Here is a 25,545-nt window from a genome sequence, read left to right as displayed (position 1 = left end):
ACTCCGATTTTATTCGAAACCACTAATTCGATTTCAACGAAACTTTTTGTAAAAAAAACATTTATAGAATTTGAATATAACCCAAAAATAAAATTAAGTAAAAATTAATTTTTATTTTAAAATTTTTTTTTTTTTTTGTTTTTATACATATATAGCTACAATAATCACATTTACTAAAATTCTATATAAAATTCTATATAAAAATTCTAGCAACTTGAACTCTAAGATCAAGTTCGTACAACCCAGTCGTGCATTTTATTTTTCAAGAAACAGCTATCTGTTACATTGTCGCAGTCATTTGATTTTTTCGAATGTTTAGGTTGATTCTCTTCGAATATTGACTGAGCAGTGAGCAAAGAGCCTTCGGCTGTCTCTGATAAGCCCCAGTAGCCCGCTTTTGTAAAGCTTATATCGTTGGCATACATTTGTACAAATGGTCCTGTAATCTTATTGCGGTCTTAATATCCAACCCTGTGGGTCTCTTCTAGAAGTCGGAAAGAAATTCAACATTCTATTGCCTTTTGAAACTGCATGTTGTCTATCCCGAAGATAAGATGACAGAAGGCAAACTGTTGATGAAGAGAAACCATTATCTGCAAAATGCTTATCCACAGTTTAAAATGCTTTCAAAAGATTGTTCATATTCGAAAAATTCTGCTTTTTATGAACATTTTTTTAATGTTGAAAATTGAGATAATTGGCTCCCCATTTATCAGTTAGATTTTGGTGGCTTTATGGTTAAAAAAAAACAATACAAATACATTTATACACATTTATTATTTATATCCATCATTATTATACAATTGGGGAAACTCTGGGAAAACTTTAGTTTTTTACAAGTTTCAGCACTACACTCACATACATTAAACATGTATGTGTTTATTTATTTATTTTTAAGCTGGGGTGTACACACGTGAAATTAAATATTCTTAAAGCTACACTTGAGACAAACTGATGCGTCTCGATTGTACGGAGTTTTGCAGAGTATATTTTTTTTATTGCAAAACCATACTTTGAATTCAAAACTTATAGACTAGTAGTTAATATAATTTATAACTATTATGTTAACAGTAAATATATATTTAAATAATATATAATGTATACATATTTATATGTAAATGTTTTTTTTTTATTTAATTTTTTTTTTTTTTTGTATTAAACAAGAAACTACATATTCACACTAATTTGGATATCAACAATTGGGTCTAAATGTACTTCCAAGATTTCGATCAGTTGAAACTATAGAGTTTCCATGACCGGTGCTGAGGAAGATATTTCCATGGCCTGGGTTTTGTATGACATTTGCAGCTGTTGCAACATTTCCACCGCCTATGTGCACTAATTGAGTTTGCTGTTGGGTTGGAATTGTTGGTATAAGAACTTGCTGTGTTTGGAGTGCATTTGCCGCTTGATTGCCTTGCATTTGCATTCGTAGAAGATTTAATTGATTTGCTGTTATGGTTATCTGTAAATGAAAAGTAAAAAAGAAAATGAGTAAGATATGTATGTGCTTGTGCAAACTGAAAAGGTTTTAAATATTTGATTGCTAACCACTTGCAATGATTTTGTTCCTTTATGAAAAATTAAAAAAAAAAAATGCCTAAAATTTAATATTTTTTGCTATGCATATTTTTGTTTCAAATAAAATATAAATGTCTTTACACTTAACATAAGTTAAGGAGGCTTTTTAATACAAATCTGTTCAATTTTTTGCATTAAGACTAATCTTTAACTTTTCTTACTGAGGCATCATATAAACGTAATGCTCTACTGTTCATTGGTATCGTAAAAAAAAGAAACAAAGTATCAAAGATTTATGAATTTTAACTTTATCTGCAGTAGCACATTTTCGGTAATAGTTATGTATAAGTACATAGATGCTTTAATTACTATGCGAACCATACATAAAACGATAAAATTGTGAAAATGTCGCCTAATCTTAATTCTTAATTAACTTCTTTTCTAGAACACAAACAAATGAAACGCACTGTGGTGAATACGTATTTTTTTTAATATTTATCATCAATCATGACCCTACGCAAATAGAATTGGAATTGGGCTATTTAAAGTTTTCAGAAGGCTAATATGTAGTTGAAAAAATAATTTGCAAAATATGTGTGAGTGGATGGGAAAATTTAGAATTAAAGCGATATACAAGAAATTTTTAAATGGATGTAGTGATAAGGCATTCGCTCTGAACTGATGGTGGCCTGAAAGCTCCGAACAGTTTAAGGAAAAACAATTGAGCACTGTCATTATATAATATTTTTAATAAATTGTGCCCATGATTATGAAAGTGGACTAAGTCACTTTTTGCATTGTTTAAAGAAAAACTTACTTAATATTTTTTTATAACGATTTAATTGTATTTCTTTTTTTGAAATCACTGAAGGAGCAATAAAGAAGTTAATTTACTGCAATTTCGCTTTCAAATAAACTTTACCCTTTAATTAATAATTATTATTTGTATGCTAGATTTAATGGTTTTTTTAGGAGTGAGTAACCACTTTCATAATTAAGGGCTTAATTGTCAAAATTGCACTTTGTTTATAAAATTGCTTTCTCTTGTCACCTCCTTCGTCCACTCAATAAAAAAATTACAAAAATAAATATAAACACCTCAAAATAATATTTATTTTTCCTAACCTTCGCTGGGAGAACAACCAGATTCATCCGCCCTCACCATTTCTTTTGATTTTCAGTTTGTTTTTACTTGCGATATAGGTACTATATATCAAGTTATGCATTCGTACAAAAAAAAAAAGTTGAGATAACATTTTTCCATGACATTACGATGGTAGACAATACCAAATAAATTGCACGACTGGGGTCGCACGTACTTGCTCTTATGCTTAAAGTAACTATAATGTTAAAGCTTTTTATTCAAAAAATTTAAAATTTGATATTTTGAAGAAATTTCATAAGTAGTATAAAAAAATTAAATCTGTTTTTATAATTAATTAAACTCCGTTTTAAATTATCTTAAAAAAAAAAACAAATATGCCATTTTATTTCTTGTATAAAAAGGTATTTTTAGAAAAAAATTTTCGAAAATTGTAGGAGCCGTTTTTTAAAAAAATAATTTTTTATGTATAAAAATTTTTTAACATTTTTCAAAAAAAAGTTGGTATGCCATTTTGAAGAAATAATTAATTTACACATAAAAACTAAATTTCAAAATTTTTCATTGATCCGTTTTCAAAAAATTGATTTTTCAAAAAAAAATTTGAAATATTTTTTAAAAATCCAAAATTGCGTTTTTTGAAAATTTTCTAAATTTTTAATATTATCTTTACTTACACACTTTGTATAAAAATTTTCATTTAAATCGGGTTAATGTTGTACGAGATATTCAGAAACGAAAAAAAAACCGTTCTATGACAGGTACCGTTAATAACGGTACAAAAAATATTTTTTTTATTTAAAAAGTTGGCTCTTATGTGTAGTACTACACACAAAAATTTTAATCAAAATCGTTAGAGCCGTTTTTGAAAAAAATTAACTTTTCTATTTCCGTTATATGGCAGGTACCGTTAGTTTTGGTCATAAAAAAAAATTTCAATTTCCCCTCTAGGGAATTACCAAAAACTGCTAACTACCAAGTTTGAAGAAAATCACTTCACTCGTGTAGGCTGCAGCTCCAGATAGAGACAGACAGACAGACAGACAGAATTGCCGGACCCACTTTTTTGGCATTCTCCATCATCGTAATGTCATGTAAAATTGTTATCTCGAGTTCGATTTTTTTTACGAATCCTAAACTTGCCCTATAGTACCTATATCGCAAGTAAAAAGTGGGTCCCGGAAGTCCGTCTGTCTGTCTGTCAGTCTGTCTGTCTGTCTGTATAAGGAGCTACAGCCTAAACGAATGGACCGATTAATGTCAAACTTGGTATGTTGCGTTATTTGGCGACTCTCCATAGGGGTTTTTGGAATTAATTTTTTTGGACCAAAAATAACGGTACTTGTCATATACCGATTTAGGTAAAATTGAAATATCTCGAAAACGTTTAAAAAATTCAAATGTTAGTTTTAAGCAAAGGTCTATCTTTCAATGAAAAAATTTTTTTTTGAAAATCATTCTTAACGGTACCTGCCATAGAACGGTTTTTTTCAAATCCGATTATCTCCGAAACTGCTTATTCGATTTCAACGAAACTTTTTGTGAAAAAGCATTTATATAATTAAAATATAAACCAAAAATAAAATTTCCAAAAAAATAATTTTTGGATTTAAAAAAAAATTTGAAAATTTTTGTTTGAAAAATCGAATTTTCGAAAACGGGACATTGAATTTTTTTGAAATTTTGTTTTTTGATGTTGATTAGTGATTTGTACAAAATGGCATACCAATTTTATTTTAAAACTTTTTTTCCAAAAAATTATTTATAAAAAATTAGTTTTTTTAAAAACGGCTCTAACGATTTTGAAATTTTTTTTTTCTAAAAATGGATGTTAATGTATCAATCAAAACTGCATACTTGTTTTGGAGGGCAATTTAATTTTAGATTTTATTTTATTTTTTTAAAAAACGAATTTTATTTTTTTTTCCAAATTTCTATACAAAGTCTTAGAAATTTAAGCAACTTTAACTCTAAGAGCAAGTTCGTGCGACCCAGTCGTGCATTTTATTTTTGTATCACATTCTATAAAAAATTACACGCTCAGTTTTAAACTCGTTCTGCTCTGTGAATTTTTACCGAGCTCAGAGGTAACAAAATGTATAATTTTGGCGCTCAGAGCTTTCCGAGCTAAAAAAAAGTACAACAGTTCTTTTTTGACAGCTCAGTTCCTCGCTTAGGACTAAAAAGAAAAACGCATATTGACTGCTAGCCTAGATGTATGGGCTCAACCCCAATCTTAAGCAGTTTTCTTTAATTTTTGCCTTAGCTTGAACTGGGTCCAAATCGTGGGTTTATTTAAGATAATAATACATTTTTCTCGATCTACTGTACAAAAAAAAGTGCCTTGCAATTTCCGTTTAAAACAAAAGAAAAGTTTGTGGTTTTCACAAACCGGATCCCGGTCGAAAAGTGTTTCAAATTATCTTCGGATCGCACATTTATTTGCTCTGTATCGATTTATTTGCTCGATACCATGTCTTTCGTTTCATCGAAGTGACGAAATCTGTTTTTCTGTTTTGAGCTACTTTATTAAGTACTCCATCCAAGCAAATAAAACATTCTTCAGATGTATTTATAGCTGGAAGGAGTCTATATTTCTCAAAAACGAATCAATCAATTTTTGGCAATTTTTGTCAACACGTACGTATGCAATGTTTAAACAATGTTGCATACTAAAAATTTTCATAAGTGTTATAATTTCCTTGTAAAAAAAAAATCAGAAAACAATTTTTAGTATGCAACATTATTTAAACATTGCATAAAAACGTGTTGACGAAATTTGAAAAAAATTGATTCAGCCGTTTTGGAGAAATCTAGAAAAAAGTGTAATAAACGTAATAAGTACTAAAGAAAATGGATTTCTTTGTGATTCAAGAATATATTTTTAACAATATTTTGGAACGCAATATAACTAACGATGAGTTTCAGTATAATTGTGCAAAATTAGAACAAAACGGAACAAACCGTAAAGGAGATATATGGGAACAATCGAAAAATCAAACACAAAGTCCAAGTACAAGAATTTCATTTAGATACAGAGACAGCAAGGGGTATAGATAAAAATCTGAAAAAATTAGGGGTTTTATTTGTATTAATTTGAAGAAGATTGAGCGGATGTCTTAATTTAAAAGAAAAAAGAAGCAAATAAGGACAGGCCTAGTACATATACGTACATACATTATGGATGTCTCACAGCAGAAATGGACCAAGTCAAAAAAATAAAAAATTCAAGTTTTGGTAATTGGTACCCCTTGCGCAAGGTTTTACTCTATAAAGATCTATCATTAGTTTGGTCAAAAAGAGTTTCGCTTAAAATTGTCATTTGTTGAAAAATAAAATGCACGACTGGGTCGCACGAACTTGCTCTTAGAGTTGAAGTTGCTTAAATTTTTAAGACTTTTTATATAGAAACTTGGGAAATGTAGGTACATAAAAACAAAAAAAAAAACAAAAATAAAATAAAATTCATTTTTCAAAAAATAAAACAATATCTGAAATTAAATCGCCCCACAAAACAAGTATGCAGTTTTATTTGATATATTAAGGTGCGTTTTTAGAAAAAAAATTTTCAAAATCGTTAGAGCCGTTTTTTAAAAAACTAATTTTTTATAAATAATTTTTTGAAAAAAAAGTTTAAAAATAAAACTGGTATGCCATTTTGTAGAAATAACTAATCAACATCTAAAAACAAAATTTCAAAAAAATTTAATATCCCGTTTTCGAAAATTTGATTTTTCAAAAAAAAATTTTCAAAATTTTTTTAAAAATCCAAAAATTATTTTTTTCAAAATTTTATTTTTGGCTTATATTTAAATTATATAAATGCTTTTGTATAAAAAATTTCGTTGAAATACAATAAGTAGTTTTGTAGAAAATCCGATTTGAAAAAAGCGGTCCTATAGGCTATTGATTATGTAGTTTAGAAAGGAACTAAGACGTTCACGGGTTTTTATTGCAGGAATCGTTAAATGGGTTATAAAAGAAGATAAAACCGCGGAGTGCTATTAAATGAGAGGGTGGAAACTGAAGATAGGGGTGCAAAAGCCCCCTTTTTGGTTTTTTCAATATACCTCGTAAACCAAGCAAAATTTTGATATATTGCACATATAACTTTTTGTAGAGAATTAAATTTCCTATTGGAATAATGTTTTTTAAAAATTGAAAAAAAAAATTTCCATACCAAAATAGTCGAAACAATCATAAAAAAAATATCAAAAAAATCGATTTTTTGAGTTTTTTTGCTTTTTTACTTGTACATTTTTTTTGGGTTGAGATAGACATAAACGCTGCTCCAAAGAAAAAAAGAAGCTTAAATTTCCTTCAAAATGCTGTACTCACTAAATTTTTTCATTGAAAATTAACCGAAGTATGGCCATTTTAATCTAGCTTTTTTTTCGCATTTTTAGTTTTACTCAAGTAAAACAGAAACATTTGAGGGGAAAGTACGATAACTTAAGCACCAAGAACTGATAATGAGATTTTGTAGAGGGTTTAAAAACAATCATTGTTTACTATGGGAGGGGGGGTCTATGTCCCCCCGTTTTGGCGGGAGGGGCAATTTTCTAAAAAAAATACTTAAAATTAAAAAAAATTATTAAAAAACAACGGCAACACTTACAGTTTTGATTGATAATTTTTTTAAAAGCTAGAATTTTAAACTTAATATTAATTTTAAAATGAAGTTATTTTAATCAATTGTTTTTGAAATAAGCGAGTGATTCCGATAAAGAAAGTATTTTGTCTATTTTTCAATTTTCTCAAAAAGTAGAAGGCATAGGAACATTATGATTTTCATGATTTGATAAGAAATCGATTAAGGCAGTTTACTCTGTCGATCAATTTCGTATTGAAGTCCACAGTCTTTGTGAAAATTGTACTCAATGTGCTTTTTAAACTTTTTTTTACAGGTTTTGACTTTGAAATCAGGCATTTCAAAAACAATTGATTAAAATACCTTCATTTTAAAATTAATATTAAGTTTATAATTCTAGCTTTTGAAAAAAGTATCAATCAAAACTGTAAGTGTTGCCGTTGTTTTTTAATAATTTTTTTTTATTTAAAGTATTTTTTTTAGAAAATTGCCCCTCCCGCCAAAACGGGGGGACATAGACCCCCCCTCCGATAGTAAACAATGATTGTTTTTAAACCCTCTACAAAATCTCATTATCAGTTCTTGGTGCTTAAGTTATCGTACTTTCCCCTCAAATGTTTCTGTTTTACTTGAGTAAAACTAAAAATGCGAAAAAAAAGCTAGATTAAAATGGCCATACTTCGGTTAATTTTCAATGAAAAAATTTAGTGAGTACAGCATTTTGAAGGAAATTTAAGCTTCTTTTTTTCTTTGGAGCAGCGTTTATGTCTATCTCAACCCAAAAAAAATGTACAAGTAAAAAAGCAAAAAAACTCAAAAAATCGATTTTTTTGATATTTTTTTTATGATTGTTTCGACTATTTTGGTATGGAAATTTTTTTTTTCAATTTTTAAAAAACATTATTCCAATAGGAAATTTAATTCTCTACAAAAAGTTATATGTGCAATATATCAAAATTTTGCTTGGTTTACGAGGTATATTGAAAAAACCAAAAAGGGGGCTTTTGCACCCCTATCTTCAGTTTCCACCCTCTCATTTAATAGCACTCCGCGGTTTTATCTTCTTTTATAACCCATTTAACGATTCCTGCAATAAAAACCCGTGAACGTCTTAGTTCCTTATTACCCTGTTTTTTTCGACATAATCAATAGCCCACTATGGCAGGTACCGTTAATAACGATTTTCAAAAAAAAATTTTTTCTTCAAAAGATAGACATTGTTTAAAAACTAACATTTGAATTTTTTTAACAAAATCGTTGGAGCCGTTTTCGTGAAATTAAACTTTTCCGAAATTTTTGTATGACAGGTACCGTTATTTTTGGTCCGAAAAAATTAATTCCAAAAACCCATCTGGAGAGTCTCCAAAAACTACTACATAGCAAGTTTGGAGTCAATCGGTCTATCCGTTTAGGCTCTAGTTTCTTATACAGACAGACAGACAGACAGACTGACAGACTGACAGACAGACGGACAGACGGACTTCCGGGACCCACTTTTTTGGCATTGTCTATCATCGTAATGTCATGGAAAAATGTTATCTCAACTTTTTTTTTTTGTACAAATGCATAACTTGATATATAGTACCTATATCGCAAGTAAAAATTTTCCCCATAAGATTCAATGGTAGCGTGTTTACTTTAACTTGTTATAGGTCCGTTCCAAACGCTCAGTCTAAAATTGCCGAATTTAGTAATATTTGTTTATTTTTGGTACCGAGTCTGTTCCCAACTACAAAAATTATGTAGAAGTGAGCGCTTACGAGAGAAATTTAATGTCGTTTTCTTTCACTCCAATGAGAGTACCCTTTTAGTACTTATTTTTGCACTTTTGAAGGTTTTGTGTTCTTTGACGCCACAAAAGTGTACAAAAAAAATTACTCCGGAGTAATTTTAGTACTACGGAGTACCCCGGATTTACTCCACATTTTTAGTCAGATTTACACCGATTTGCACACACACTTATGAATTTGAAGTTTGACATTTTAAAATTTTGTTTGAAAAGTGAAAAATGCGAAAAGTTTTTTTTTTCAAACTCTTTTGTTATTAACAAAAACAACCATTATAAATATATATTCTATTGTATTATATATTTCGCAGATATATTTCTTCCATTTTTTTCGTTAATTCTTCACTTTTTCCAAAATGAAATTGAAAACCGAATAAAAAAAATTTTCAGCCAGTGTTCTTCATCAATAACAAAAAAAATCCTGTGCCATATAGCAAAAAAATCCCATTTTTTTTCTGCGTTGATGGGATATTTTTATTTTACAATTATCAAACTAAGGGTATGTGTCAATTAGGCTGAAAACCCCGATCAGAAGCGTAATGAAAAATACACCAAAAGTCAAACTAAGTGCGCTTCTACACGAAGACACAAAGCGCGAGACGCACATAAGAGGAAGAGAGAAATAAAGTTCGAAAAAAAGGGAAGGAAGACTTATCAACGAACGCTTATTATGCTTCATTATGTTATTAATATTAAATTTTTATTTCAATTCATAAAATTTTTCCTTAGGCCTGTTATCACTATTTTTTTCATGGAAATTATCCATTTTTGCCTTGTCACACACAAAATTACAAAAAAAAAAATTACTCTATTATGTTCTTTCACTCCAGAAAAAGGAGTAAAAATTTAGAGTACTCCTTAATAGAGTGAAAGAAAACGACATAATACTATTGTCGTTTTCTTTCACTCCAATGAGAGTACCCTTTTAGTACTTATTTTTGCACTTTTGAAGGTTTTGTGTTCTTTGACGCCACAAAAGTGTAAAAAAAAAATTACTCCGGAGTAATTTTAGTACTACGGAGTACTCCGGATTTACTCCACATTTTTAGTCAGATTTACACCGATTTGCACACACACTTATGAATTTGAAGTTTGACATTTTAAAATTTTGTTTGAAAAATGAAAAATGCGAAAAGTTTTTCTTTCAAACTCTTTTGTTATTAACAAAAACAACCATTATGAATATTTATTTTCTATTTTATTATATTCCGCCAGATATATTTCTTCCATTTTTTCGTTAATTCTTCACTTTTTCCAAAATAAAATTGAAAACCGAATAAAAAAAATTTCAGCCAGTGTTCTTCATCAATAAAAAAAAATCCTGTGCCATATAACAAAAAAATCCCATTTTTTTCTGCGTTGATGGGATATTTTTATTTGACAATTATGAAACAAGGGTGTGTGTCAATTAGGCTGAAAAAAACCGATCAGAAGTATAATTAAAAATATACCAAATTAAAACTAAGTCCGCTTCTATACGAAGACGCAAAGCGCGAGACTCACATAAAAGCAAGGGAGAAATAAAGTTCGAAAAAAAGGGAAGGAAGATTTTTTACCGTGAGTGTGAGTCTCGGTAAAAAATTTTGTGACTCTTTTTGACGTTTCTTTTTGATCTTGTTCTTTTTTTTCTGTTCTGCTTTATTTTATTTCATCGGTCGCGGAGTCTGCTTCGTCGGTTGTGTATAGTAACGTTTTTAATTTATTCAAAAGTTTTCGTTGCACATAGAACCCACTGGAGTTGTTTTTTTGTATATTTTATTGTTTTTTTTTTTATTTTTTTGGAATTAAAATACATAGTCTGCTTTTACACGAAGACGTAGACGCACAAGATGCACATAAGAGCAAAGGAGAAATCGATCTTTCTCTCTCCGTTGTTCTTATGTGCATCAAGAACAAAATAAACCCAAAGAAAAATAGCTGTCAAATTTGCGTCTTCAAAAAAATACTGTGTGTAGAAGCGCGCGACGCACCGAAACGAAAATCAGGAGGAAATTCGAAGATAATTTCTGCGCCTTGCGTCTTCGTGTATAAGCAGACTTATCAACGAACGCTTATTATGCTTCATATGTTATTAATATTAATTATTTTTTTTTTTATTAATAAAATTTTTCCCTAGGCCTGTTATCACTATTTTTTTCAAGGAAATTATCCATTTTTGCCTTGTCACACACACAATTACAAAAAAAAAATTACTCTCATTATGTTCTTTCACTCCAGAAAAAGGAGTACAAATTTAGAGTACTCCTTAATAGAGTGAAAGAAAACGACATATGAGTTTCTTTGGGCAGAAATATGAGTTCTGTCAAATGAAAAGTTGACGTATGCCAAACAAATAAATAAAAGAAGAAAACAAATCAAATTGTAGTGATTTTAAATTTTTTGCATTAAAAAAGGGTTAATGTTTATCGAATCAAGCATAAAATATAAAATTGTGTTGTATAATGAAGTTCAACCCTTTCCAGACTCGTTGGCAGTCTTTTATAGTTTTATTTCCTACTCAGAGTATTCTCTCCCAACTCTTATTAATTTGACAAACTTCCTAATTTAGTGCACAAAAAGTCTGGAACAGACCTTATATCTTCAAATTTACTTTTTTCTGACTTGGTTCATTTCAGCTCTTCCATATATTGATTTATATCTTAGATCTAGTCAACTTAATAATAAATAAAATTGAATACATTCTTACCGGTACATTGGTAATCTCTCCATTCGGTGTAACAACTTGCTGAATCAACTGTATCTGCTGCTGTGGATTCTGCAAGCTATTCACCATAGTTGCAGCCGTCTGCTGCTGCCCTGGATTACCAGCAGTCAACAAAATATTCTGCGGAGCAGTAACAATATTAATCCCCTGCAACGACTGCTGAATCTGTTGATTACCCAACAGCCCATTCGACGTAATATTCGACGTTTGAATGTGTGGTTGTTGTAAATGTGCCTGTTGGCCACCACCCAGCTGTATATAATACTGCATTGGTTGTTGTTCTGGTTGAGCTGTTGGCGTTTGCACCGTATTTGTCGTCGAATTCATACTAACCGAACTCGTCGCCGCCGTACTCTGTTGTTGATTAACTTGTTTATCTGCCTCTTTCTTTACTGACGTAGTTGGTGGTTTAATTTCCTCTCTCGGAACAATATCAATCAAAAAATCAAATTGATCACAAATCGAAATTGCTTGAGCAATATCACTGCGTTGTAGTGTACGTCTTTTGCTTTCTTCTGTATGCACCCAAGCACGCAGAGTCAACTCCTGAATGAAATACTCACAAGCTTTGGCAAAGAGTAAAGGCGCCTCTGCCGCAATCATTCGAGTATTCTCGTCGAGTTTCATGATTTTTTTAATTCTAGCTAGAGGTAAAGCTTGATGTTTAGCATCAACTTGTTGTATACTTCTGACCTCTTCCAGAACTGTCGGCCAAAAGGTTTCAATAGTTGGAGGTTTTCTGCGCTGAGTAGCGACTTTGTGGTGAGTTGTTCTTTGTCGGTCATTGGTCGACGACGACGAAGAGGATACCGATGGTTCAACACTGTCAGGTACTTCGACTTTGATTGGGGTAACAGTTATTGAATGGTGTTCCATTTGCTGTGTTGTTTGTTAACCAAACAATCTTGTTTTAATTAGGTTATTTTAAGATTAAAAAAAAAAATCGACTTACTTTGCGGATTTGGGAATAAATTGTTGGGGAATTGGTTTTGGCAACTTTTTTAAATTTAGACGGTTGATTTGAATGTTGTTCGTTTGGTGTCTCTTCTTTAATTCACTTGGGATTCTTCGTCTCGGTCACAAAGTTAAGAATGCCATTGCTTTGGTTTGGATGAGATTTGTAAGAGATGAAAAACTCTTTGAGTTGTAAAGTTTTGTTTAGTGTATTTGTTAGTTTTGGTAGCTTCTTATTATTGTGCATTCAAAACAATATAAAGTGCACGTGCTGGATATTGAATTGTTTTCCTATTTGGTTGTCCAATGAGAGACGATGATCAACAAAAATCGACCAGAGACCAATAATCGTATTGGTTGACGTGCTGCAATCTCCAATAGAAAACCTTTGCTGTCCGCCATTGATCATGATTGGCTGATTTGGCGTCCATTTACAGGCACTCCGAATTTTTAGAGCTGTCAAATTACAGTATTACCATGTAAAAAAATTTTAATGGGTGATACAAAATTGAATAAATTTTTGTAAAAAAAAAATTAAAATGCTTGTTTTATAGCAGGATTGGAAATATATATCAATTTAAAAAAAATGCATTTGAAATTAAAAAACAATGAGCCATATTCAATTCATAGACACCGTCTAACCTCCTTCTAAGAAAGTCTGGAGATTATTTTATTCAAATAACATTGGATAAACCTCAGTCTAAAATAAACTGTGCCCATGTTCTGTAACTTTTATCACTGGCGATAAAATATTTTTTTAATATAGCTTTTTATGGCCTTTAGTCCAAACAAAAATTTTGGCGTTTCGTCCCGGTGGAGCTCACTTGGACTCATCAGTTGACTTATCGTGAGACACCTTGTCAATACGCAAATTTTGTTTTTATTCAGTTCAACTTACATAGATTTCTTAACGAAAACTTAATGTGAACTATATCCAGCAAGAATATTTTAATGACCTTAAAATCCATTAAACCTCATCAAAATAAAAGAAATTTTGTTCCAGATCATAATTTCTTAATTCATAAATTCTGAATTTGAAATAAATTTTGCTTTATTTATGGAAGAAAGTGGATTTTAGAGACGTTGAAAAACGTTTATGGCCAGTGATAAAGTTACAGAACAGGGGCCCTGGGGTCTAAAAATTACTAAAATGACTATGAATTTGCATCAATATTTATTGCAAATAAAAAAAATTGCATTGAAAAAAAAATATTTATTACAACTGAATAATATTTGCATTGAAAAACAAAATATTTATTGCAAATAAAAATATTTTGCATTAAAAAAAAATTATTGGAAATGAAAGAAATTTGCATTGAAAATAATATTTTTATTGCGAATACATTTTTGAAAACATTTTTTTACTGTAAATAAAAATTTTCTGCATTGAAAAAAAATCCAATGCGAAATGTGTGCGTTAAATATTTTTTTTTTAAATACTCGTCGAATTTCTTACAAATTTGTCTTTTTGACCTCCTTCAATATTATAGTTTAAAATGTTTATGCATGGTCAAATAGCCAAAGTTGTAATAAATTCGACGAGCATTAAAAATAAATATTTAATGCACACATTTTGCATTGAATTTTTTTTTCAATGAAAAAATCTTATATTTAGGTACAGTAAATTTTTTCACAGTGAGAAACTGCTTGGTAATTTAAGTGTACCATATTGAGTAGCAGTTATGAAAGTACGAAACGAGATTTGCGGGATAAACGGAGTTTTCAAAAGTGGACTTTCCAGAGACGGGATTTTTCTTAAACAAAGGATTATTATAAGAGGGATTTTAAAAAAACAGTACTTTAGAAACGAGATTTTAAATATTATTTTTTTTTTCAGAATAAGGGATATTGAAAATCGGGATTCCGATACGCTCCCGATTAAAAATTTATTATTTCAGTTTTCATACGAAAAGTTTTTAAATTTTATTTTTCAAGTTTGTTTTATTTTTTTTTTATTTAAATCCGGAATCAAATTTATTATGGAAGACGTGATAAAACTTTTCACGTCACAGTTTCACAGATCGAGAATTGAACCCCTGGACATTTTATGGGATTCAAATTTCAAAGAGCTGTGGGTGAAATTTTTTTTTTCTTTTTTAATTCATTTATTTCTTGTGTGATTTTGAATAAATTTAGAATTTTGTTATTTTGAATTTGACAGAATACAGATATTTTTTCATTAGCATTTGTTGAGTTTTGAGACTGGAAAAATATTCGTTTCTCTTCAATTACTTACGATTCCCTGAAAAACGAGCATTCTTCAGTGGCTTCTCGATTTTTATTTTTTCATTGTCGAATAAAAAGTAAGTAACAAAAAGAGTTCAGAAGACCATAATGCATAAACCATAAGTTGCTCTAAGTCGTCTAAAAGAAAGTCAAAAAACGGTCCGCTCTTATTTCACAAATAAGCAGCTTGACCAATGAAGTTTTTTACCTATGTTTGAATATTTGGAGAAATTTAAATAACTTGTCATTCACATTTAACTGTTCAGACCATTTTTACTCATCAAGAAGAGTTTTTGAACCTTAAAAAAATGTTCGTTTTGCTTCTGCAGCGAACTAGACTTTATAAAATGCGATGGAAATAAAAACTAGTGTAGACACGTCTTAAGATTTCAAATGAGCATTGTTCCTTATTAATTCATTCAACTTAAACTGGCAATGCTTTTACTCCGAAAACCATTGTCCAGTTCACACGTCAGCGCCATGATAAAATCGAACTGAAGGCTTTTTTCCAAAACAAAAATAATTTTAAAAAAATTAAACAAAAAAATGTTTTGGTTAATATTTTTGTTTGCCACCAGCATTAAATTGCTTTTAATTAAATCCTAGTAAGTCTTAGTAGACCTCTTATAGATAAATACAACTCCATTGTAAAAATCCTTTCAGCCGGTCAACAGATTTTGAAGTGCATCGAAATTGGCTTGCAATTACCCATTCCCTTCCCCCTTCCAAATGGTATTATGAAAATACTAGCGAATGGACACTCGATTATCCACCTTTCTTTGCCTTCTTCGAATGGACTCTGTCGCAAATGGCGCAATTTTTCGATCCAAAAATGTTGCAAGTAAACCATCTAAATTATGATTCAGATGCCACGATACTATTCCAGCGGTTATCTGTGATAACAACTGATATTGTATTTGCACTCGGAGTTAAGAAGTAAGTAAGACATATGGATGGTCCCATGCAAGAATGTACTAAGTCAAGTAAGTACGCCGCATTGACTTCTATTGTTTATATTTTTTCTTGAAATTATAGCTAAAGGGTATAAAACCCTTTTTTAAAGCTTCTTCCAATCATAACATAATCATTCTTACTGCCCTTAGGGCCATTTGCTGAATCGAAACTAAAATAATTTATGTTGAACATAAACTTATAATCACTACTTTTTCCTCTTTTAGAATTTATGTTTAACTTAAATGTTTAAGTTTCGATTAGTGGTTTTACCAAAGAAATTTTTATTTGTAACTTATATACTATAGCTACGGTGACCATCCGTCCCGGTTTACCCGGGACTGTCCCGTATTTCTACAGCTTGTCCCTGGTTTTTATTTAAAAAACCCGGGACGTATAAGCGTCCCGTATTTTGTTATTTTCCCGTGATTGTCCCGTATTTGGACATTCTCTGATTTTTGTATTCAATATTTTAAATACTTTGTACAGAAAACAAGAAAACAGTGGCTGGAAATTAAAATTTTTCTAATTTTTCGGATAAAGCATTAAGCATAGTACGCAGCTGAAGCAAAACGAAAATTGTTTTAAGTCTCCAAAGTCAAAAAACTTTCGCTGCAAGAAGAATTGCCTGGACAAATAAATGGGAGTGACACATATATTCTAGCACAGGTAAGAATTTCGTTACGTAAGCTGCGTACTGTGCAACGAAAAGCAACATTTTGTGCTGGTTTTGTATGAGAGTTTTCGTTTAGCATCTAGAGTAGGCTTTAGTTTTTTTTTTAATGTTCGTCAATTATTAAGTTCCAGCTTCTGTTTGTCAGTTGCTACACTAGGTAAAATGTTTTCGAATAAAGAACATGTTAAAAGTTGTGTTAAAGATCATAAAATTTCAAAATCATTTAAAATAAAATTAATATGTTAAAAACAGCTCTCCCGATTTTGATTAAAAAAATATATTTTTTTAGAAGTTATTAACAGACATTATTATAAAACCATTTTCTTGATTTCTGACTTCGTAAACGACTTAAATGATTTCAACAAAAACGCTCCCATAAAATACTTTAGAAAATCTTGATATCAAAATAAAGAAAAATTATGAAAACTCATTTAACAAAATTTAATTTTTTTGAAAAATCAATATTTTCAAAACGATCCAACAAATTTTTTATCTGTCCCGGGTTCCGCTTCCAGAAATATGGTCACCGTAACTATAGCCCTGTTCCTTTGGGGGGTAGCAAAGTACTACTACTTGTTAAATAGCGATTTTCAATGGAACGCACTTTCAATAATTTCATATCTACTAGATTAACCAAAACATCTACTATTAGTAGACTACCACCTCCAATTTAACAGGGCTTATGTTCACATAGAACTGTTTTGCCTATAATTTTCAAAAGTCAAATGCACTTAAGTGCCAAGTAGTATTCTTTTGTGTGTGCAAAGAAGATCGAAGATGTCACCTAAGCAAGTCTTGGTATCCTTCATACTGTTTTTTTTTTTTTCTGTCTTACACTAAATTCTAATTTCTAAGTACCGATGAACATTCTCGATATGATGAGAATAATTTCTAACGGTTAAACTTTATATATGTTAAGTTGATGGTTATTTATTAAGTATATTATGGTTAAAGTAAGTCATATGGGTAAAATGTGGCTTTTAGCCAGCTTTTTTTTTTTGTATTAGAAGTGCTATTTTTCTGAAACAAGGTTTAGTGAACCAACGAAAGTTCTTTTGCACTCCATAAATCACAAAGAGTGAATTTTGTTCGAAAGCGGTCTAGATAACTTTGTTTCAGAAATAAATAGGCTTACCAACGTGCTTTTTTGCTAATTTCATAGTTTTCAACATGTTTTCAATGGGTTAACTAGGACTTTTCTTGCTGAATGTGTTCCCTAGTCTCCTGGGAATTGTTGTTGTCGTTTACGGAATTCTTTCTAAGGGATTTCATACCCAGCTCCATGATTTTAGGGTTCAATCTGGGATTTAAATTGAATTGCGTCAAAAGATGCTCGTCCTTTTTGTGTGTAGTTTTTACCTATTTTTTTTTTTTACACATCCATGATAGTTTCTACTCAGTCCTCGAACTCTTGTGTTTGTTTATTAGTTTTTACATAATTTGACGCAAAAAACTCAGTTCTACATTGGTTTGTTTAACAGGTAACGGGAATTTTAAGTTTTAACAATAAATACCCTAATTTCAATGTTTATTCGCGAAATTTTTCCAATTTTGAAAAATTGAAAGAGAATACTGGTCAAAATACCTTTGCCACTCGAAAAACAGCACTTCTAGTACAAAAAAAAAAAAAGCTGGCTAAAAGCCACATTTTACCCATATGACTTACTTTGACCATAACATACTTAATAAATAACCATCAACTTAAAATACATAAAGTTTAAACGTTAGAAATTATTCTCATCAGATCGAGAATTGTTCATCGGTCAAAATAATTATGCCGACGACTGTATGTCTGGGGGGAACTTTGCACATTCTTGTTCGTGGCCTAACTGAGTGATAAAGTTTTTCCAAAAAAAATAATTAATTATGGCATCTAGGGCAAGAAAAATATTTGATCTTGCTAGAAAATCCTATGAAATGAGTAAAGTACAATCGTTAAATGTTGGAAAACAATTTTAAAAATATAATTCTACTCAGATAAAACTATAAGCTGCCTTGAAAACGAAACCAGTGATTTTTAATTAATTGACGCCATGGAGTAAATTTATCTTTCAAGAAAAGCAATGTTCTCAAAAAAAAAAAAAAAAAACAATTCATTTAAATAGGTGTTCTAACTTGTTCTGCTGTTGCAAATACCCTTGAATCTAGTGATAAACATTACAAAAGCAACTGCAAACTGATGATGAATTCAAAATAATAGAGTTAAACCCTGCAAAAACAAAAAAAAGAACAAGTACATACCGATCAAAAAAATTTCCGTTGGAAGAGTTTGAACAAGTTTCCGTTTCTACCGAAAAATTTTTGGACTTAATTTGGCTCTGCGAAAAAAATGTTATTCCTTTGACATAACATCAGGAATGCTATAGAACATTAAAATCGCATCTTCTTCCTCCAGTTCCATCAGATACTGAAAATGATGACTAAATCAACATACCTATTACAAAACATTATGATATTACCTATATTATGTAAAGAATGTGAACTTATTATTATTTCTTTTGTTTTTTTTTTATTAGAAATATAAAAGTTGATCTTTAATTGTTCTTTTTATAACACTGGTAAACAAAATTGGGCCTTCTTTTGTTTTATGAAGTTTATTGACGGTTTTTTTTTACTAATTTGACTGATTTCAAAATTGCCCTCATTTTTTTTCCAGCAGCTCTAGTTTGCGTGATACAGGTACTCGGGAAATGCTTAAAAATTAGCAAAGAATTGATTAATCGTCATAACGGGAATATCTCGAAAACGCAAGCTGATAGAAAAATTATGATTTCATTCTCGAGTTCAGCAGACCCAAAGTCTCGTGAAAAGTATTGCTTTGTTCCTGAAACAAAACCACTGCAACTTAAAAATAAGCAAAAAATCTCTAATCTCAAAAACGCGAGGTTAGAAAATTTATTACTTCTGATTCTAGTTCAATACAACTAAAACCCGTAGAAAAGTTTTTTTTGTTTCTGAAACAAAACCACTGTAAGCTAAAAACCACAGTAGCTTAAAAATTAGCAAAAAATTGATTATTGAAAGGTTATAACGCGAGCACCCCAAAACAATTCGGAAAAGTTCACCAATCTTAGTAAAATGAAACCCTCGTTGCCCAGTGTAATTTTTTTATTTACTTAAATGACACATTCATCTTTATTACGTTAGTCGTTTGAACTAAAACGAAACCAAAACTACTCGCTTTGGACGCCAAAATTGAGGCTTGACTAAAGCAATTATCGTGCCACAGGGAAGAGGAGCGAAGAGCACATATTGGCGCTCCGAGAGCAAGTCGTTTTCTTGTCGTTTTAGTACAAAGGGATGATTGAAAATGAAAAAATATCAAGCTAAACGATTCTAAGTAAAACTAAGGGCCCTGTGTTCCTAATATGTTACTACCACTTTCTTAAAATAGATTTCAAGTATATTTTTTCCGCGCAGTAATCACTTAAATTCAGAACTAACACAGATTCGATACTTTATTGCATAATTAATGATACAAATTGATTGATGTATTTAGCTCAGCAATCTATTAAGCAAAATGTTATACCTGAAATATACTCAAAAAACTTTAAACCGCTGCTCTCCTCAAAAATAGCACATTTGAACTTAGTATACTTTTGCATGAGACCATCGATATTTTAAAGGCTTATAGGGATGTTATTAACAATTTGGTTAGATGCATTTCAGCTCTAAAGATCAAAAACTCACTTGGAATCCTTGCGGCGAGTTTAATCTTTCTGTGCAACATTGGCCTTATCTTCGTCGATCACATACACTTTCAGTACAATGGATTTCTGTTTGGCATCCTGCTCCTGAGCATCGGGTATCTCCTGGAGGAGAGATTCCTTGTGTCATGTGTACTCTTTGCTTCCTTGTTGAATTTTAAACACATTTTCATTTATATGGCTCCAGCTTTTGGTGCGTTTTACTTAAAGTTCCATTGCTACCAAGGAAAGCAACCGATATCAAACTTTTTTGGATTATTGGCAGCAGGATTAAGTTGCTTTGTATTGTCATTTGGTTTGTTCTACCAACATTTGCCACAGGTAATTTGAATGAGTTAACAAAGTGTATTCGTAATATTGTTCTTCAAAACAGGTATTTTCCAGATTGTTTCCTTTCAAAAGAGGACTCACGCACGCTTATTGGGCTCCAAATTTTTGGGCTTTGTATAATTTTGCTGATAAAGTGGCCGAAGTGGCACTGAAAATACCCAAACAAGGCGGATCGAATACTGGAGGTCTGGTTAAAGAGTATGTTCATGTCTTTCTGCCAAAGATTAGTCCAATGACAACGTTTTTATTGACTGGACTGGTTATGGTTCCTTGTGTCATCAAGCTGTTATTCTTCACAGATAAACGGTAAGGGAGCAAAATTATTTAATAGATTTGATTAATTTAAGTTACAGACAGCTGATTTTATCTGCGGAAAAATTCCTAGTGAGCTGAATTTTGATATACACCTTTATTATATCGTTGTAAAGAAGGTGTGAAATATTGATATTTATATCGTGCCGGTTTAAAAAGTTATAAAGGTCAAAAGGTTAAGAAAATCAGTTTTTTCATAAAACTCTCGCATCCCATTGCTTGGAGGTCAAAACAGGTGATCATAGAAATTGTTCGTCGGGAAATTATCTACAAAATACACTAGCCCAAAAAATTAAGGGAACAAAAAAAAAATCGTGATTTTTTTAGTGATATTCGATAGGCTGTATCTCAGTAAAAAATGATCGCATCATGACAAAATAAAAAACGTGTAAAAGCTCTATTCTTCTAGTTTTAGGATTAAATGTTAAAATATTTTCTTTCTAACAGTAAAATAGCTAAATCGTTGAAACTGTTAAAAAACAAAAATTTTCCAATTTTTGTTTGTTTTTACTTTTCTCTTAAGAAAGTGGGACAATTTTTTCTGAAAAAATGATTATTATTTTTAGAAAGGCTATTTATTTGGCTTTAAGATTCATTTTGTTTCAAACTTCTACGATTTTTTTTAACTGCAATATAAGTCATCAAACCAAAAACCATACTTTTGACTTTGACTATCAATATCTCAAAAACGGATCACTGTACAGAATATTCAAGGACACATTTAAAAACTTCATTCAATTTTCTACAAAGAAATTAAGTTTGCTTTGTTAAACAAATTGTTTTCTAATTTTTTATGGCGTTTTCGATTGGCAGTCCGGAAGCGTCCGGAATCATTCTGAAAGCGTTTTATTCGTACAAAACTGACAGTTTTGTGTGAATAAAATTTTTTCAGAATGATTCCGGACGCTTCCGGACTGCCAATCGAAAACGCCATTAGATTAATTTAGAAAAGCTATCAAAATAGGCATTTTTACGGTTTTTTTAGAAAATTTACCGCTATTTAATTTCTATTAGTTTTAGTTATTATTTTTCTTTTTCATAATTAATTTATTTTTGGTAATGAAATATCACCCCAAAACCAACAGAACCATCTTTATGGACGGAACTTTTAAAATTGTTCCTCAAGGATGTTTCAAACTGTTGTTATGTTTTTTTTTTGGTTATTCTGTTACTTATTAATGCTTTTTTCAATGATCCCTTAAGGGTTTTTTACATTGAAAGGCATTTGCTTGCAGTGCAGCACGATGTTTACATTGAAAAGCATTAGAAAGTAACGATTTTTCAGTTATTCTGTTACTTTCTAATGCTGTCCAATGTAAACATCGTACTGCAAACCATCAGGGAGTAACAGAATAGCTGCAAGAAATCGCGCGATTTCTTGTAGCTATTCTGTTGCTCCCTGATGGTTTGCTACACGGTCTTTACATGAAAAGGCATTAGTTTGCAGCACGATCTTAACATTGAAAAGCATTATTAAATAACAGAATAGCTAAAAAATCGCGCGATTTTTTCAGCTATTCTGTTACTTACTAATGCTTTTCAATGTAAAGATATTGCTGCAAACCAACAGGGAGTCCACAATATGCGGTACTTTGCCAATTCTGGGTCCTTGATAAGCGGAATTTTACAACAGTTTTTTTGAAAGATAATAATTTAGTATAGCATTTTTATGTAAATTATGAAATATGAAATAAAGCCCCAAATTGTTTTTAAAATAAAATGAAAGTAAGCCCCAAAATAAGTGTTGGGGTCTAATTTCATGGGGGCCTTATTTCGTAATGAAATTATGCCCCAAAACCAAAATGAAAAAAGGCCCCAAAAAATGAAGTAACACCCCAAAATTTGAGAAATTTCGTTGTTGTTGTTTTGTCTGTATTTTTTTGGGGCCTTATTTCATTTTTTTATTGGGGCCTTATTTCCTGGGGCCTAATTTCGCGGAGCCGAAAACAATTTGTTTAACAAAGCAAACTTAATTTCTTTGTAGAAAATTGAATGAAGTTTTTAAATGTGTCCTTGAATATTCTGTACAGTGATCCGTTTTTGAGATATTGATAGTCAAAGTCAAAAGTATGGTTTTTGGTTTGATGACTTATATTGCAGTTAAAAAAAATCGTAGAAGTTTGAAATAAAATGAATCTTAAAGCCAAATAAATAGCCTTTCTATAAATAATAATCATTTTTTCAGAAAAAATTGTCCCACTTTCTTAAGAGAAAAGTAAAAACAAACAAAAATTGGAAAATTTTTGTTTTGTAACAGTTTCAACGATTTAGCTATTTTACCGTTAGAAAGAAAATATTTTAACATTTAATCCTAAAACTAGGAGAATAGAGCTTTTACACGCTTTTTTTGTCATGATGCGATCTTTTTTTACTGAGATACAGCCTTTCGAATATCACTAAAAAAATCACGATTTTTTTTTTGTTCCCTTAATTTTTTGGCCTAGTGTAGTTCTGAAACATTTTTCTGTAAAACTAACCGTTTCCGGAGTAGAGCACTGACCTAATAGATTGCACTCACACCCTAAAAAATACATCCTTTTGTCGCATGTTGAGATCAAGAGTGGCACTAAACAAAAAAATTTTTTGAGATACGGGCGACATTAGCGAACCTTGTGTGGAAACTAGACTAGGTATCAGAATGAAGATTGTTGTAAAACACCAAAATATATACCGGAACCTAGATGGTTTTTTAACTCGAAAATGTACATTGTTGTTTTGTGACACTGTTGTTTTCAAAGTCACCTATCTCAAAATTTGGTTTTTTGTTTAGTGTCACTCTTGTTCTCAATGTGCGTTATGTTGCTCAATTTTTAAGAACTTTATCGAAATAGCTTATATTTCTTTGGTTTCATTTAAAAAAAGGAAACCCCACATTTTTTTGGTAATTGTGTATGTTTCTCTTTTGCTGCAATAAGTACCTTCATTCTTCAGCGCAAACTTTTAAAACTTTATTTTTGTAGGTTTTAGCTTGTTATCAATCTGTGACTTACCATAAAGCTTTTGCAGCAGCTAATTTTGTAATTTTATAAGATTTTTTGAGACTTTTCTGTTGAGAAGCTCTACAAGACATTTATTGAATTCCCCCTTCGGTCCAATACTTCAATTTTTTTATTTAAGAATAACGTATTACTCTTAACACAATGGCAAGAACCACATCTTCCATACACATATGTAGAAGTTAAGAGCCTTAAAAACCTTATCCGAACGCGTAGAATCAAAACGTTTCCAAGTGCCTTTGTGTGTTGGTTCTGCATTATGGTATTGTCCACAATATAAAAGGAACCTAATAATTTCCCTGAGATAGCAAAATAGACCATCATTAAAGGAGAATGTTTGATTATTGCAATAACGTACAGTGAATAGGTGTATACCAATATTCAACTCACTAGGAATTAAAATGACTAAACAAAATTGGAAATAAAGTTGAATCTTTTTTTATTTCAGCAACAGTATGCGGGCTTTTCTTCAAGCTGTGGTTATTTGTTCCTGCACTTCCTTTATGTTCGGATGGCATGTACATGAAAAAGCCATTCTAATGGCAATCATACCATTCAGGTAAGATCCACCAAATAGCCGCCTATTATTTAAACGAAAAGAAATAATTTCCTTCTTGTTTGCAGTTTGCTCAGTCTACTTGACACCAAAGATGCTAGATACTCATTTTTATTGAGTTTTGTTGGCAATTTCTCACTATTCCCTCTTCTATTTACTCCGGAACTTGCTATAGTGAAGTATTCTTTATTCCTAGCATATACATCGGCTCATTATGTGCTCCTTAAGTTATTGCATCAAAAAATGAACTTTCACTGGTATGAAATTGTCTATCTATGCGGTTTCATAATGCTGCCGATGTTTGAGCATATTATTAGTCCTATCTTAAATTTAAATACAAAACTACCATTCCTTCCGTTACTTTTAACAAGTATTTATTGCAGTGTGGGGATTCTTTATACATTCTTAAGTTATTACATTTTATATATGAGTGATATTGGCTTGGCATACGCCAACGCCAACAAGTCTAAAATGAAACTTAAATCTAAATAAATAAAACTGTTGTATTTGAATTTCTTAGTTTTGTTCTCTCTGCTGTCGGTAAACATCCTAGCCATGCTGTCGATGCTCTACGGGGGTATCCACGTTCGGGTCGTACATATTTGTTGTTATAAAGCCAGTATAAATTGTTTTTAAAAAAATATGTTTTTCCTTAAAAAAAAATAATAACAGTTCATTAAACTCTTCTAGGTTTGTTATTATTTTCGTATTTACCATTTGCAAGCGTTGCAGCTGCATCGATATGATTCGGTATTCCAATCCATCTCTGCATTGGCTTTGGTAAAATATTATCTTCAAATCTATGGGTTATTTCATCTATTTTCCAAAATTGTGTTCCCGCAAAGATGTAAGTCAAATTATTTTTTGCTTTAATTTTTTTATTTCAAAAATGTTTAGTTTTGAGAGCAGTTAATAGGTTTCAAAATTACCTACGCCAAATCATTGCTGCATCTATTTTAGTTATATTTGTAGATGTTGATATAAGATTTGTAATATTTTTCGGGCTGTTTTCAATTAGTTTCTCCCCATCATAAATCCAATATATTTTACCTAAAAATGTTATTTAGGTTTATGTTAATGGTGTTCTATACAATCAAGCAACAGATTGTCACGTCTTTTTTCGTTCAATGGTC

At 30.8% G+C, this 25,545-nt stretch overlaps 2 protein-coding genes across 3 annotated transcripts; one reads left to right on the top strand and one right to left on the bottom strand.

Annotated features, from left to right (window-relative positions):
- Nucleotides 1-758: 758 nt before the first annotated feature.
- On the bottom strand, nt 759-13,079 carry LOC129910656 (nuclear transcription factor Y subunit gamma). Of its 2 annotated transcripts, none has more exons than XM_055988116.1 (3): nt 12,657-13,079; nt 11,687-12,608; nt 759-1,465 (listed from the first exon to the last, which is right to left on the bottom strand). In XM_055988116.1, the coding sequence occupies exons 2-3, from the start codon at nt 12,578-12,580 to the stop codon at nt 1,193-1,195; spliced, it is 1,167 nt and encodes a 388-aa protein (XP_055844091.1). In that variant the 5' UTR covers nt 12,581-12,608; nt 12,657-13,079; the 3' UTR covers nt 759-1,192. The 2 variants fall into 2 exon arrangements, with proteins under 2 accessions (XP_055844091.1, XP_055844090.1); XM_055988115.1 differs by having other exon boundaries at nt 11,687-12,583; nt 12,657-13,077.
- Nucleotides 13,080-15,316: 2,237 nt separating this feature from the next.
- On the top strand, nt 15,317-24,924 carry LOC129910318 (probable dolichyl pyrophosphate Glc1Man9GlcNAc2 alpha-1,3-glucosyltransferase). The gene is made up of 6 exons (XM_055987654.1): nt 15,317-15,489; nt 15,548-15,820; nt 20,170-20,539; nt 20,592-20,854; nt 24,305-24,415; nt 24,481-24,924. Exons 1-6 carry the CDS (start codon nt 15,431-15,433, stop codon nt 24,902-24,904), a joined length of 1,500 nt encoding a protein of 499 aa, XP_055843629.1. The 5' UTR covers nt 15,317-15,430; the 3' UTR covers nt 24,905-24,924.
- The last annotated feature ends 621 nt before the right edge of the window (nt 24,925-25,545 follow it).

This window comes from Episyrphus balteatus, chromosome 2 (genome assembly GCF_945859705.1).
Source record: "Episyrphus balteatus chromosome 2, idEpiBalt1.1, whole genome shotgun sequence".
Classification (NCBI taxonomy): Eukaryota; Metazoa; Arthropoda; class Insecta; order Diptera; family Syrphidae; genus Episyrphus; species Episyrphus balteatus.
Note: the sequence above shows the minus strand (reverse complement) of the source record. Positions and strands in the feature narration are given on the sequence as shown.